The 12,808-nt window shown below is 48.3% G+C and overlaps 2 protein-coding genes and 1 long non-coding RNA gene across 40 annotated transcripts in view; 2 read left to right on the top strand and 1 right to left on the bottom strand.

Moving 5' to 3' along the window:
• Window positions 1–1,598: 1,598 nt before the first annotated feature.
• HOXB3 (homeobox B3) overlaps window positions 1,599–12,808 on the top strand; it is a 68,805-nt gene continuing 57,595 nt past the window's right edge. Inside the window, exon 1 of one of the 2 annotated variants that reach the window (XM_078645544.1) lies at window positions 1,599–1,724. The gene's annotated coding sequence lies outside the window, so the exon portion shown is untranslated. The remainder of the gene's footprint in view (window positions 1,725–12,808) is intronic. The other variant, XM_078645547.1, reaches the window with a different exon arrangement.
• Window positions 1,755–12,808, bottom strand: part of LOC144756055 (uncharacterized) — a 1,542,626-nt gene continuing 1,531,572 nt past the window's right edge. For all 37 annotated transcript variants that reach the window (XR_013595047.1, XR_013595045.1, XR_013595040.1 and 34 more), the window contains one exon: window positions 1,755–2,220. This is a non-coding gene — a long non-coding RNA (uncharacterized LOC144756055). The remainder of the gene's footprint in view (window positions 2,221–12,808) is intronic.
• Window positions 5,759–12,611, top strand: HOXB6 (homeobox B6). The gene is made up of 2 exons (XM_078645548.1): window positions 5,759–7,954; window positions 11,825–12,611. The coding sequence occupies exons 1-2, from the start codon at window positions 7,546–7,548 to the stop codon at window positions 12,085–12,087; spliced, it is 672 nt and encodes a 223-aa protein (XP_078501674.1). The 5' UTR covers window positions 5,759–7,545; the 3' UTR covers window positions 12,088–12,611.

Consider the following 12,808-nt stretch of genomic DNA (forward strand, 5'->3'; position numbering starts at 1 on the left):
TAGATATATTATTTTAGAGCAATATTAATTGTTGTACCTTTTAAAATACAGCATAGTTCCACACGCACTAGAACAGTTATTCCCCTGCACTGAGCTATTATTCACATTTAGGTTTTCACTGTAGGGAAATATTCAGCTGATGCTAGCTTTATTACTAAATGTTACAGTGTCATTTAGATTGCTTGCTCTATTTCCGGAAGTCTATTTTGTTCAAATCGATTATTAAAATGGCAAAGCTTCGTGTGCAGCTCCGTCGAAAGCAGCAAACAAACTTAACTTGTCAAATCACGCAGTGGACAGAGGCTGAGTCTGTCAGAGTGGACTGGCGACAGTACCCAAATATGCATCTTTGCAAAGGCCGCCGAGCCTCCCCTAACTTCTAGTCAACACGCAAACCCCGCTCGGCCTGCAGACGGGCTCTTGTTTTTATGTGTCCAGTATTCCTCCACATGTTCTGAAGCAGGGCTGAGCTGGAACCATCGCACTTTCATGGTACGGAATTCTCGGCGTGGGTTTATAAGCGATATTTGACATCTTTGACAATATACCTTTGGAGGGGCTAAAAGCGAAAGAAACGTCTCTCGCATTGGTGCCAATCTGAGGGAAATAAGACACAAAAACTGCGTCTTTAAAAGACCCATATTGAGGAGGGCGGCACTGCGCCATTTTGTTCCAGAATATTCGAGACGCAGTACCCCGTTTCCATTGTGGGACGTACCACTATTTCGCAGACCCCCTAAAGCGCAAATACACTCTCCTGCAGTATCTTTAAGAAAAAATAATCAAAATACTATATAATAGTAATCGAGACCCTGAATAAATAGGAATTTAGTTTGCAAATACCTATGGATGTAAAATAAAACCAAGAAATCAGTACATCTTGATTGAGGTTTAAAGTGGTAGGTTCCCAAGGAAAATGTAAACATTTCCGCTCTAAACTATCCATTTATACATTCTGCCATACCCCATGTCTTACACGACTATATGAAAGAACTAAGGAAAAGACACCGAGGAAGCAGGCTCGACACATCTATCTTGATTTCGAAACCAGCGCAAGGTGTGCACAAAGGCCCCCAAACTGGCTTTTCATGCCTCTCCAATGCAGTTTTTTTCAGTTTTTAAAAAGAAGGGAAGATGGCGGCGGAGAAAAAGCTGCTGCTGAGGCAGCCATGAAGAAATGCAATAAATTCCTTGTTGTTTTATGAAAATTTACAACTTTGTGATAGAAGTTTATGAGTGGCTGCGAGCTGGGATTGGCCAGGGCCGGTCATGTGGACGGGTAGCCGTGATCATGAACTTTTTATGATTTCCCATGTGGGCAAACTGCAGCAGTCTTTTGGCCACAGCACCTGGGGTCGGAGGGAGCAGTGTCCTCCTTCAGGGCTCTCCCCTTCCCAGGTTTGACACGGGGCATGGACGGGGCGCGCACCCCGGAAGGATGCTGCCCGCTGCCGCTCCCCTTCCCTCCCGGGCCGGGCGTGGGATTCCGGCAGCCGCGCGGGGTGACCGTCGAGGCTCCGCCAGCCGCGGTCACATTGCTCAGGCGAGGGGAAGGCGCTCCATTTTCCATGCAAATGACAGAATTGCCAGGAGCCCCTCGCGAGTGGAGACGGGCGTGCGATGGAGACCAGGTTGGGACAATATCTGTCACTTTTGGGCGAGCCAAATCGCTCTTTTACTGTTATTTTTCCGTTTTTCCGCTTTCGTGAACCTGGAAAAGGAAGGTAAGAAAACAACATTCGATTTATTTCCAATTCAATTTTATTTCTAGAATGGCAAAATATGACGTATACATATATATGTATGATGCGCACATGGAGGTGCGTACACTTGTATTCGGAAATAGATTGTCTTGAAGAGAAATGCTAAGAGTAGATGCGCATTATTTGATTTACATGTATTGTTCACATATATCTATCTATAATATGCAAAATCATGCGTTACATATAAACAGTGATGAAACAGATGCCTGTTTTCCAAATTCAACGAAATAATGAAGATTTTTCTATCCAGAAATGGTTTGATTTTACAGCACAATAATATTATTTTACATGTGGAATTCACGGCCGTTTTATATATAGATATCTTTGTAAATTCGGCATGTGTGATCCTTTCCTGCGGGGGTGCCTGCCAGGTGTGTGGGCTGTCTCTTCATGAGGTCCCTCGGAGCAGCCGCGCCGTCGGCCCCGGGTTCTTCGCAGTGGTCGCTGGAGGAAGGTGCTGTAATACAGAACGAGAAGTCGGCGTTATTTCAGGAGGAGGCGTACATACATGGCAGTCCGGTGCTGTGTCGCTGTGTCGCTGTGTGCTGTGTGTGGCTTGTCGCTTCGTGTGTTTGCTCCTAGGTCTGAAGGGCGCCATTAGACTGGCGGCTCTTTCGAGAACGTGAAACCTTTCTGGGGTTTCTCCCCGACCCAATGAATACAGCAGGGACGATAAATGCTATCCCGTGTTTTAGGAACATTTTGGTGTATGTCTTAATAGATAAACCCATCAAAAGTCACAGAACTATTAACGCATGCCCTCTAGACGTGCCTAAAAAGGGGACCATTTAAAAATAATAAAAGTGCCCACACTGAACGCCAACCGTGTGCACAACTGAATACAATCTGAATAAAATATTTGAAATAGCGCGAAATTACAGAACGTTTTAATGTACAGTTTTTGTAATTCCTGGTTGGTCAGCAGGGTCTATGTTGGTGTGTTGATTATTCACAACACAATTGTGGCGCCTGTGCGTGTGACTGCTGCTTGACGTCACAAACCTAGCCAAGTTTTTCCAAAGGTTCCTGCGCAGGTATGTGTACAGGTGCGTGTCTGAGCATATGAGGGAAAACAATCACATATCCACTTGTTTGTGAGATATCGTTTGCGGAGACTTGGGTTAGTTACCTTTGTTACCCATTCTGACTCGGAGAGGACTGAACACAACCTTCTGGTAAGAAAGAAAATAGCCTTCAATGTTTTTCGTTTATAAATCGGACAGAGTGCACTAATTACGGAGATTATGTTGTAAAATTAGAATGTTTATTGTTAATTTAAAAAAGCATAGTGTATATTCATGGTCTCTTCCCCTTTCCGATAGCACTTCAAGGACACACGCGAAAACAAGCTGTTTGCTGCCATCTACTGGTCATGGATTCACTGTTGGGTTCTGTGAGACTGAGTGCCATTTAAACAGAATCCTGTCGGCACAGACTCCGAGTCCTGACCCTAGATGCAGTTTTGCTTTTCAGAACGGCCTTTTGTGCATAATTACCTTGAATGCTAGTTAAAACACTCTTTAAGAGGGGTCTGACTGGAATCACACAGATCCAGCTGGGTGTTATCACTGTAGACGGCTGCATTGAAAAAACAGAATGAAAGAAAAAAAACATGGAAAATGCTTTTAGAAACGCCTGAAATGTCGCTTTTGTGGGCGGGTTTAGGTGCCGAAAGAAAGTCAAGAGGCGTTTTTGATAATTTCTGAAATGTGTTTTCTTTCTTTCTTTGGGGTTCTCTGTGGGGCAGGGTGAGAATTGTATACATAAGACCACGTGAAAAATTCTCGTCCGAAAATATAACGTTTGCATATTGGCTATTGTTGACCAATGATATATATATATATATATATATATATACTTTTTTCTGTTTGGCGTTTTTATTAGAGGGGAAAGCATTTGCCATTGTGAGCAAGAACAAGGCAGGGTAAGCTTATGTGGTTTGTTGTTTAATTGCCTTAAACCTAGATTTGTTTTCGGAAATTAGACCCGCCCCCCCCCCCCCCACACACACACACACACACGCACACACACATTTTGTATTATTAAATGTATTGCGTGCATTCACGCTGCCGGCACACAGCCGTGGCCTCCTTTCTGAAGTCCACCTGACTTGTTAATCGTTAGCTCGGCTCTTTGATGGAAACAAAGCAGCTCGTTAGGGTTTCTTTGAAGTCGGGTACACTGCAGAGGAAGTGAGCGGAGATTGGGAAGTGGTGGTCGCAGATGTGAGGCGGGGCCTTGCAAGCGTGTTCAGCCTGACACATATTTATTGCACATATATATGCCTTATTTATTGTAAAGAGACTCATCGAGAGTGTGCGCGCGCAGGCTGTATAACCACGTTATGTAGCGCTTACTACCCGGAGGAGGCGTCCATACTTCTGGAGATGTTTGGCAATCAGAAATGGCCCTGCTGAACACAGTTTCAGAACACATGTGAAAGAAAGGGTAAGGCAGGCGAACCCACGTGCCACAAGAGTTTAGCTTCACAATTACACATGCACAAGCACAAACAGGTGTAATACATACACAAGCATATGGCACACAAACAAATGTCTGCATGTGCACATAAAACCCACCTCTGCACACACACACATATGTACTCTGCACACACACGTCTGCCTGTGCACATCCTTTTAGACATTCAGGCCCACTTATAAATGTGGGTGGACACATGCGTGCCAGATTTTATAAATATATATATATAATATATAGAGTGCGAGAGAGAGAAAGTGAATGTGGGAGAGAGGGGTCTGAAGCAAGCACAGACACCGGTGTGTGCCAGATTGTATTTTATATATATATATATATATATATATATATATATATATATATACAATGTACATATATATAGAGAAATAGTTTATGTGGGAGAGAGGGATGTGAAGCACGCAGACACACGTTCGTGCCAGACATATATATATATATCCACAGAGAGAGAGAGGGGGTGTATGTGAGAGAGAGGGGTGTGCAGCACACACAAACAAGTGTGTGCCAGATTGTATTATATATATATTTTTTAACACATAGAGAGAAATAGTGTATGTGAGAGGGTGTGAAGCATGCAGACACATGTGTGTGCCAGATTTATATAATTTTATATAAATATATATATAGAGAGAGAGGGGGTGTTAAGTGTGAGAGAGGTGTGTAAAGCACACACAGACACAAACCGACCAGCAGTGACAGATGAGCACACACGCAGACAGAACACTGCTCACAGACAGAAGATAGTAAAAGCAGGAAGGCGCACATTTGGAGCAAAGGGACACTGCTGGGCGTTTGCCTTTGGTCCATCCTGCCCTGGAATGGCTTTCAAGATGAACTTTATTGCCCCAATAAGTACCCTGGGCCGAGGCTCCCCGCTGCCTTCACACTTCCGTCCACCGTAGAGAATTCACACTGCTTGGGATAAAAAGGTTCCATTTTTTTTGTCTGGAAACTGAATTAGGCCTCGACAAACTTTTGAAGCGGTCGGGTTTCCAAGAACGCTCTCTTTCTGAAGGGGGTGGGGGCGCATTTCACTTTCCCAGTTGTACATTTGTCTTCAGAAATATAGATTAAAGCCTGGCCTTTTCTCCTGTCAGCGCAAGTCCCCGCGAGCGTGACACAGAGCAGCGCACTCCCGTGTTTGTGTATATAAAATGTTAATACTTGATTTAGCCGAGCGACACCTAAGAAGGATAGCTAGGCCCTGTCCGCTTTACTTATTCGCTCGCTGCCTTTGCCCCATACTGCACACAGCTTATGACTGCATTTTACGTGCTGAACACTCCAAGGGGCGTAGAGTCGACGCAGGAAAAGGCATGGAAAGCAACAATTGTTGGATTGCATTTAAAAAAAAGGAATATATCAGAATTGCAGTGATATATTGCGCTGACTTACGCTGTGAAAATAAAGTATCCAGGGTTCAGGCCGGCAGGGGTTACTGTACGGGGCCCAGTGCGCATCGAGTACAGCCCCGGCCCCTGCTGAAAGGCACCCTTGTTCACCGCAGCAGCGGCCAGCGCAGGGGCCACCTGGCTTGGCTAGCCTCTGGCATGCCACGAAGGGTGCCGAGTAGCCCAGTCTGCCGCCACCAAGTCCGGAGAAGCCTATTCCCGATGGAAGGGTGCACGGGGGAATGTGCTTCCTACGAGGGTTCTCTGTCAGTTCTTTGTTTCTCGGGGGCCACCCCGCATTCCTCGGATTCCGGCAAAGGCTCACAGACGGTCCCCGAGCCGCGGGTACTCACACGGTCACACGGGTGAGTCTCACGACGGGCGCACGCCTCCGCTGCAAACTAGTACAACTCTGGGGAGGCGGAGAGGGAGAGAAACTTTCCGCCGCTCGCTGGCCTCCGAGGGGACCGCAGGGCTCGGATCGACGCAGGTCAGAGGAAGACGGGGCTGAAATGCGCCCAGAAGGGCCCGTTTCCTCCACGCCGCAGCCGTTTCCTTGCTCTCGGGCTTGGCTCGCGGTTTCCCCAGAGCAGGGGCGGTCCCGCAGGCATCCTGCTTCCTTAACAGCAAACACCGTGTTTTTAGTAACAACTTACTACTTTGCCAGGCCTCTCCCAGCGTGTATTTTAGGGGTGTGGGAACCGCCTCCAGAGGTGCGTGAAGGGAGACTTCCTGCAAGGATCCCGGCTCCCTTTATAAATCTCTGCAAAATATGACTGTTTCCACTCCAAGGCCTTTGTACTTCGAAAGTTCAATCGGGCAGGCTCATCCAATTTTGCAGGCCGTTTCACCTGAGTGTCGTCTACAGTACAGATGGCTGCCCAAAAGAAGACGGGGCCGGGAAATCGAATGTAGCCCCGCCAGAGCAGTAAAATACATCAAATAAAACACTTTTCCGGGGCGTGGGGTACACCGGCTCTCACTCGCCTTGTTATTACCAATGCGAGTGTGAAGTAACATTTAGAAGCCCAAGTCAGCTGGCATCTAACGTGGAAAATAAAACGTGCAGTACAAGGAGCATTTTATTTCCTGCCTGGAGACATTTGCTCTCGGTGTGAATCAATAAACACATTTCTCAGCTCTTGACCGAAACCCAATGCGGCTTTTAAGGCTCAAGTGGCGGGTATAGATTCAGTGGAATAATTAAAGGCAGAAGTCGGACACCTATGTCGGCCATAGGACCGCCGAGCCGAAACGCACAATAATCGTGCGCGAGAAAGGACGGGTATGTTTACGAATGCATGCGGGTGTGTTATCTTGGAGGGGGATCCTATAGGTAAAGTGAAAAACATAAGCATTTGCAGTTCTAGTTGAGGCTTTTGAGGGTTTTATGTTTTTAACGCGTGTATTAAACATGTTACGAACCAGAGCGCTGGTAAATAAATAAAGCTAGTTTGAACGGTCTACATTACAGCACATGGGTTGGTTTTCATTTGGTTTTATTTGTGAAGTGCACGACTTTCCAGACAAGCCCATTTACTTCCCACCCCCGCAGCCCCTTCCTTCCCCGGGCCAGCCTGGAAGCTGTCGATTTATCTGTGGCAGCGACACATATTTGGTTAGGAGGGGTTCTGGTTGTGTGTACAAGGAAGGTTGCTGGTGTGATGCGGGGGTCCCCGGTGCCCTGCAGCTCGCCTCATGGGTGCTGTTTTGCAAGCTCGGGCTCTCGCTATTGGTCAGCGTCCTGATCAGATGGCTCTGTTTCCTTCTGTCCCTCACTGGCAGGCAGCCACCCCCCTTCAGCTAAAACCCAATCTCCGATAAAGTACTAATAGCTAAAGCACTTGCCCTATAAAACACAACAAATCATAAAGGCAGCCACGGACCGCTCCGTCCTCCAGATGAGCGCTTTCTTCGTGAACTCTGCCTTCCCGGTGTCTCTGCCTGCTCCTGCTGGGCAGGAGTCCTTCCTGGGGCAGATCCCCGTCTACTCCTCCTCGGGCTATGGGGACCCCCTCAGGCACTTCCCGGCCACCTACGGGGCTGCCGGGGTGCAGGAAAAGGGCTTCCCGGCCCCTGCCTACTACCACCAGACGGCCAGCGCAGCCTACAGACAGTCTGCCTGCGAGTTCGGGGCGGCCGGCTTCTACCGGGACAAGGAGCCCCCCTGCCCGCTGCCCAGCCTGGACGAGCACCCTCCGCACTTCAAGCCGGACTGCGCCCAGGGCAAGAGCCTCTTCGGGGAGCCGGAGGAGGACAAGTGCCCCACGCCCGTCTACCCCTGGATGCAGAGGATGAATTCATGCAACAGTGAGTGTGGTCCCTTGCTCTGCTCTCTGCCTGCTCACACTGCAGCCAAGCCCTCAGGCTGCTCCATGCTCACGCCCTATGCCTGCTCGCGCTTCTGTCTTCTCTGCTGCCTGCTTCATCCACCCTTACATGTACTCTGCCTGCCTGCTCAGCCCTCTGGCCCCTCTGCCTGCTCAGGCATCTGTGCTCTCCTCTGCCTGCTTCAACCACCCTTACATGTACTCTGCCTGCTGATCCCTCTAGCCCCTCTGCCTGCTCAGGCATCTGTGCTCTCCGCTGCCTGCTTCATCCACCCTTACATGTACTCTGCCTGCCTGCTCAGCCCTCTGGCCCCTCTGCCTGCTCAGGCGTCTGTGCTCTCCGCTGCCTGCTTCAACCACCCTTACATGTACTCTGCCTGATCAGCCCTCTGGCCTCTCTGCCTGCTCAGGCATCTGTGCTCTCCGCTGCCTGCTTCAGCCACCCTTACATGTACTCTGCCTGATCAGCCCTCTGTCCTCTCTGTCTGCTCAGGCTTCTGTCTTCTCTGCTGCCTGCTTCATGCATCCTTACACGTACTCTGCCTGTTCAGCCCTCTGACCCCTCTGCCTGCTCACTCAGGCTTCTGTCCTCTATACTGCCTGCTATATCCACCCTACTCTTTCTTCCTCGAGGGCTCTCTGCCTACTCAGCCCTCTGGCCCCTCTGCCTGCTCAGTCATCCGGCTTTCTGCTGCCTGCTTCACCCATCCGTGTGGGCTCTCTGCCTGCTCAGTCCTCTAGCCTCTCTAACAGCTGCCTACTTAGTTTTCTGTCCTCTCCACGGCCTGCTTCATACCTACTCTTCCGCATTGACTCTCTGCCTGCTCAAGCTTCTGTCCACTCCGCTGCCTGCTTCAACCATCCTTACAAGTACCCTCCCTGCTCAGCCCTCTGGCCCCTCTGCCTGTCTCGGCTTCTATCCTCTCCGTTACCGGCTTCATGCACCCTACGCTTCCACATGGGCTCTCTTCTCTGCCTGCTCAGGCTCCTGTCCTCTCCGCTGCCTGTTTCAACCATCCTTACAAGTACTCTGCCTGCTCAGCCCTCTTGCCCCTCTGCCTGTCTCGGCTTTTGTCCTCTTCACTGCCTGCTTCATCCACCCTAACCTGTGCGTGGGCTCCCTGCCTGCTCAGCACTCTACCTGCTCACTCTTCTATCCTCTCTGCTGCCTGCTTCATCCACCCTCCTCTTCCGCGTATGCTCTCTGCCTGTTCAGCCCTCTGCCTGCTCCTCTCTGCTGCCTGCTTCAGCCCCCCTGCTTATCCGCGTGGGCTCTGCCTGCTCAGTGTCTGCTCAGCCTCTAATGTTTGGGCGCCCGGGTGAGGTAGAGTGCGCGTCAGAGAAGGCAGAGACACGTTGAGAAGTTGTTTGCCCGGGGTTAGCGACACTTGGCAGCTTTTCAGCCTTTCTCGCGCTGAAAAAACTCTGAATGAACCGCAGGCACCCTTTGCAGGGACTCACAGCAGCAGCGCAGCACTCTTCTGTGCAGGCACAGACTGAAGCACTGACTGTCAGACAGACCTATCTGTGCACAGTGTCCCCGCATGTTTACAACTGTCACATTTGATAGCGCTCTCTACTTCTGTTCAGGTGCCGAAGCGCTTTGAACAGAACTGTGCAAATGTATACACACGGGTACAAACTGCACCGCAGTGTACAGACAGCTCTGTATGTATGTATATGCAGACACCTTGCATAAACACTGCACATGGTACTAGCACACATAGAGACGTGACACGTTAGACATCTACATTTTGAAATGAAACTGTCATCATATAGCATTACTCTACAGACGCGTAAACTCCGGCACCCCCAAACATGCGGGCAATACACATGTATGTCACATAGACAGAGTGACACATGCAATAACTGATAAACAGTTTGAACAAGGAGAGATGTAATGTATACTGAGCCAATAATGCACAGCATACCTCAAGCCCACGCGCACACACATATACACGCAGGAATGCAAGTATCCAAATACATATATACACAAAAGCAATGTACAACATGCTTGTTGGTGGCTTACATGGAGCGTCATGACAAACATACAAACATGCAGAAACCCGGAATACACGTGGTTTCTGTACAGATATGCAGAGTATATATATATAAGTGCACAATTGCACACGTACCTGCGTGTACATTTCTAGTACATGCTGCCAATGGTACTAACGTATACGTAGATGAAGCGAAGAATGCAATGTGTGTGCCTATATTCATGGCAAAAATACATACATCTATGTGCCCCTGCTAACTATACGTAGATTGCATTTATGTACATATAACTGTATCCATGATTTCACTGCATATATATGTTTACAACATATGCAGAACGAATACTTTGCTAATGAGATATGTAGACTACAAAAGAGGATTTTTCACTTCATACAGATGGACAGACAGACGCTGTGGTTATCACAGACATATTCTGTAGAGAATCCTTGAGGCTCGTGGGCTGCAAAGTGCCCTTGTTAAGTTATAGCTACAATGCGCAGATAGGGCGGCAAGGCAGACAGGTATGCAGATAGATAGAGATAGGTAGATAGATAGATAGAAAGCAGATAGATATATAGATAGATAGCAGATAGATAGAAAGCAGATAGATATATAAATCGATAGATAGCAGCTAGATAAATCGATAGATAGTAGATAGATAGATAGCAGATCGATAGAAAGATTGGCAGACATAAAAATCCAGATTTGAAATGTAGTCATTTGAGGTGCCTGAAGTAATAAAACTCCGAGAGTGCCATGCAGGCCCCTGTGGGCGCTTTCTTCAGGTGATCCATTGCCTGCTTAAGTGCTGTCTCCTCCATCACACAGGTAGCGCGTCCTCCATCAGATTATTATTGTTCGCTTTTAAAATCCAAATGGAGCCCATCCGTCCTGCACGTGCCTGTTGTGCGCGTTAATGCACCATGGGCTGATTTTGCTCCCTCTCAGCAGATCGATTCTCTTCATTATTGCTTAAATGCCGCGATTTGTTATTGTTACCGGGGTGTGAGTTCAGGGTGAGGTGTGAAGCGCCCACGGCCAGAGATGTATGTATGCAAGACCTGTCAAGGCGTCTTAATCACATACACAAGAAACCGCATCCAGCACTGAGCGATCTATAGGGTAAGAGAGACACCTAGGATTGCTATGTCTATAGGGTAGAAGAGACCCCTAAGGTAGCTACAGAATGTGCAGTCCCTGGACCTGGGCAGCCCGTCACACGGGCACCGTGTGAGCGTGGCTTGAAAATGCACATAAACCGCTTCCAAGATCGGAGTGGCTGGGGCGGGTGCACGATCCGGAGTTCGAGAGGGGGACTGTTGTTGGAAGGGGTCCCTGTGAATGTGTGGAGGGCCTTTGACAGCCACTTTCTTGGGGCCACAGGCATTGCACACGCTGCATATAATATACAACATAAACCACTTCCCAGGCTCCAGACACGACGGACCCAGAAGTAGTTAACACATAGAGATTTATGCTAACGTGAATGATGGCCAGAGGTCGGGTGGAGAAAGTGGCGCGAACATATTTTAAAGCACCCGAGATAAAAGAACACACATTCAGAGAAGAATAAATGCCACTTCTAAAACCGACCTATGTATGCTCAGCCAACATGATAGGGTTCCATTACTTGTGTAGGGGCTGGGGTGCAACAGCTTAACAAACACGTTCATCTTCACACACAACACTCGCCATACATAAATCGCTTCCACTAAGGAGCAAGATATGCGAACTCCTGTCCTAGCAGTCCACCCGCTCAAGCTTTCGTCCGAACTGTCTTTGTGCAGCTGGGGAGGGGTTCCGCTGCCGTTGTTCCCGCACTTTTAACACAAACTGCCTTGTGTCCCCCCAGGTTCGGCTTTCGGGCCCAGTGGAAGGCGGGGCCGCCAGACCTACACCCGCTACCAGACGCTGGAGCTGGAGAAGGAGTTCCACTTCAACCGGTACCTGACCCGGCGGCGGCGCATCGAGATCGCCCACGCGCTGTGCCTGTCCGAGCGGCAGATCAAGATCTGGTTCCAGAACCGGCGCATGAAGTGGAAGAAAGAGAACAAACTCCTAAACTCCTCGCAGCTGAGCCCAGAAGAAGAGGACGAGAAGCAGCCCTCGGAGTAAAGGAGGGGACGTGGGGCACCCACGTACAGAAAGCACAAAGTGCTGTACCTTTGTATAAAATAAAAAAAAAATGAAAATATTGGAAAGAGACAGGACTGGCACTTAAAATGTTTGCACAATGTGCGTTCTCGAAATCGATATATATATTTGTCTTGTTACATATGAACCTTCATTTTTGTACTTTCATTCATTGGACAGCCTTTCTATTTCATTTATATGTTGTGTCTGTAGTTGGAAACCACAATCTGTGGAGAAACTCGAGTTATTTAATTGGAAGTGCTGCAGTTGACTTTCCCAATGCACCCTGCCCTCATTTTGTAAAGTGTTTTGTGCACGATTGAATTATAGATTTTGTTTCGTTAATTAGAGAGGGCGTTATAAAGGTGTGTTTCCGTTTTATCCCCCCTCGGGGCAGACCACTACCACGATGCAGGCGGTGTGACAAAAATCATGATTTTGTATGTGATGTGTTTGTTTGTAGATTGTACAGAACAACTGCGTCAAATAATAAAAAGAAGAACAAAGCCTGCGTTTTGAGTGACATTGTCTTTACTTCTTCCCGGTGATGGAGGTATGGAGGTGTGGGGGTCGAGATATACAAGAAGTGCCTATAATCTTTAAACTGTATAACTTGGAAGTTTCAGTTACAAGTTATTGACATCACCCCGCCCCCTTTTTGGGGGGGCGGAGGGGGGGTTGGTCTGATCACTTAATTACCTGC

This window comes from Lissotriton helveticus, chromosome 5_1 (genome assembly GCF_964261635.1).
Source record: "Lissotriton helveticus chromosome 5_1, aLisHel1.1, whole genome shotgun sequence".
In the NCBI taxonomy this organism is placed as follows: Eukaryota; Metazoa; Chordata; class Amphibia; order Caudata; family Salamandridae; genus Lissotriton; species Lissotriton helveticus.

Bases quoted from the DNA above. Each gene is read 5' to 3' on its own strand.
- HOXB6 (XM_078645548.1), top strand. From the start codon at position 7,546: ATGAGCGCTTTCTTCGTGAACTCTGCCTTCCCGGTGTCTCTGCCTGCT. The intron at 7,955-11,824 runs GTGAGTGTGGTC...GTGTCCCCCCAG, and splicing joins GAGGATGAATTCATGCAACA to GTTCGGCTTTCGGGCCCAGT.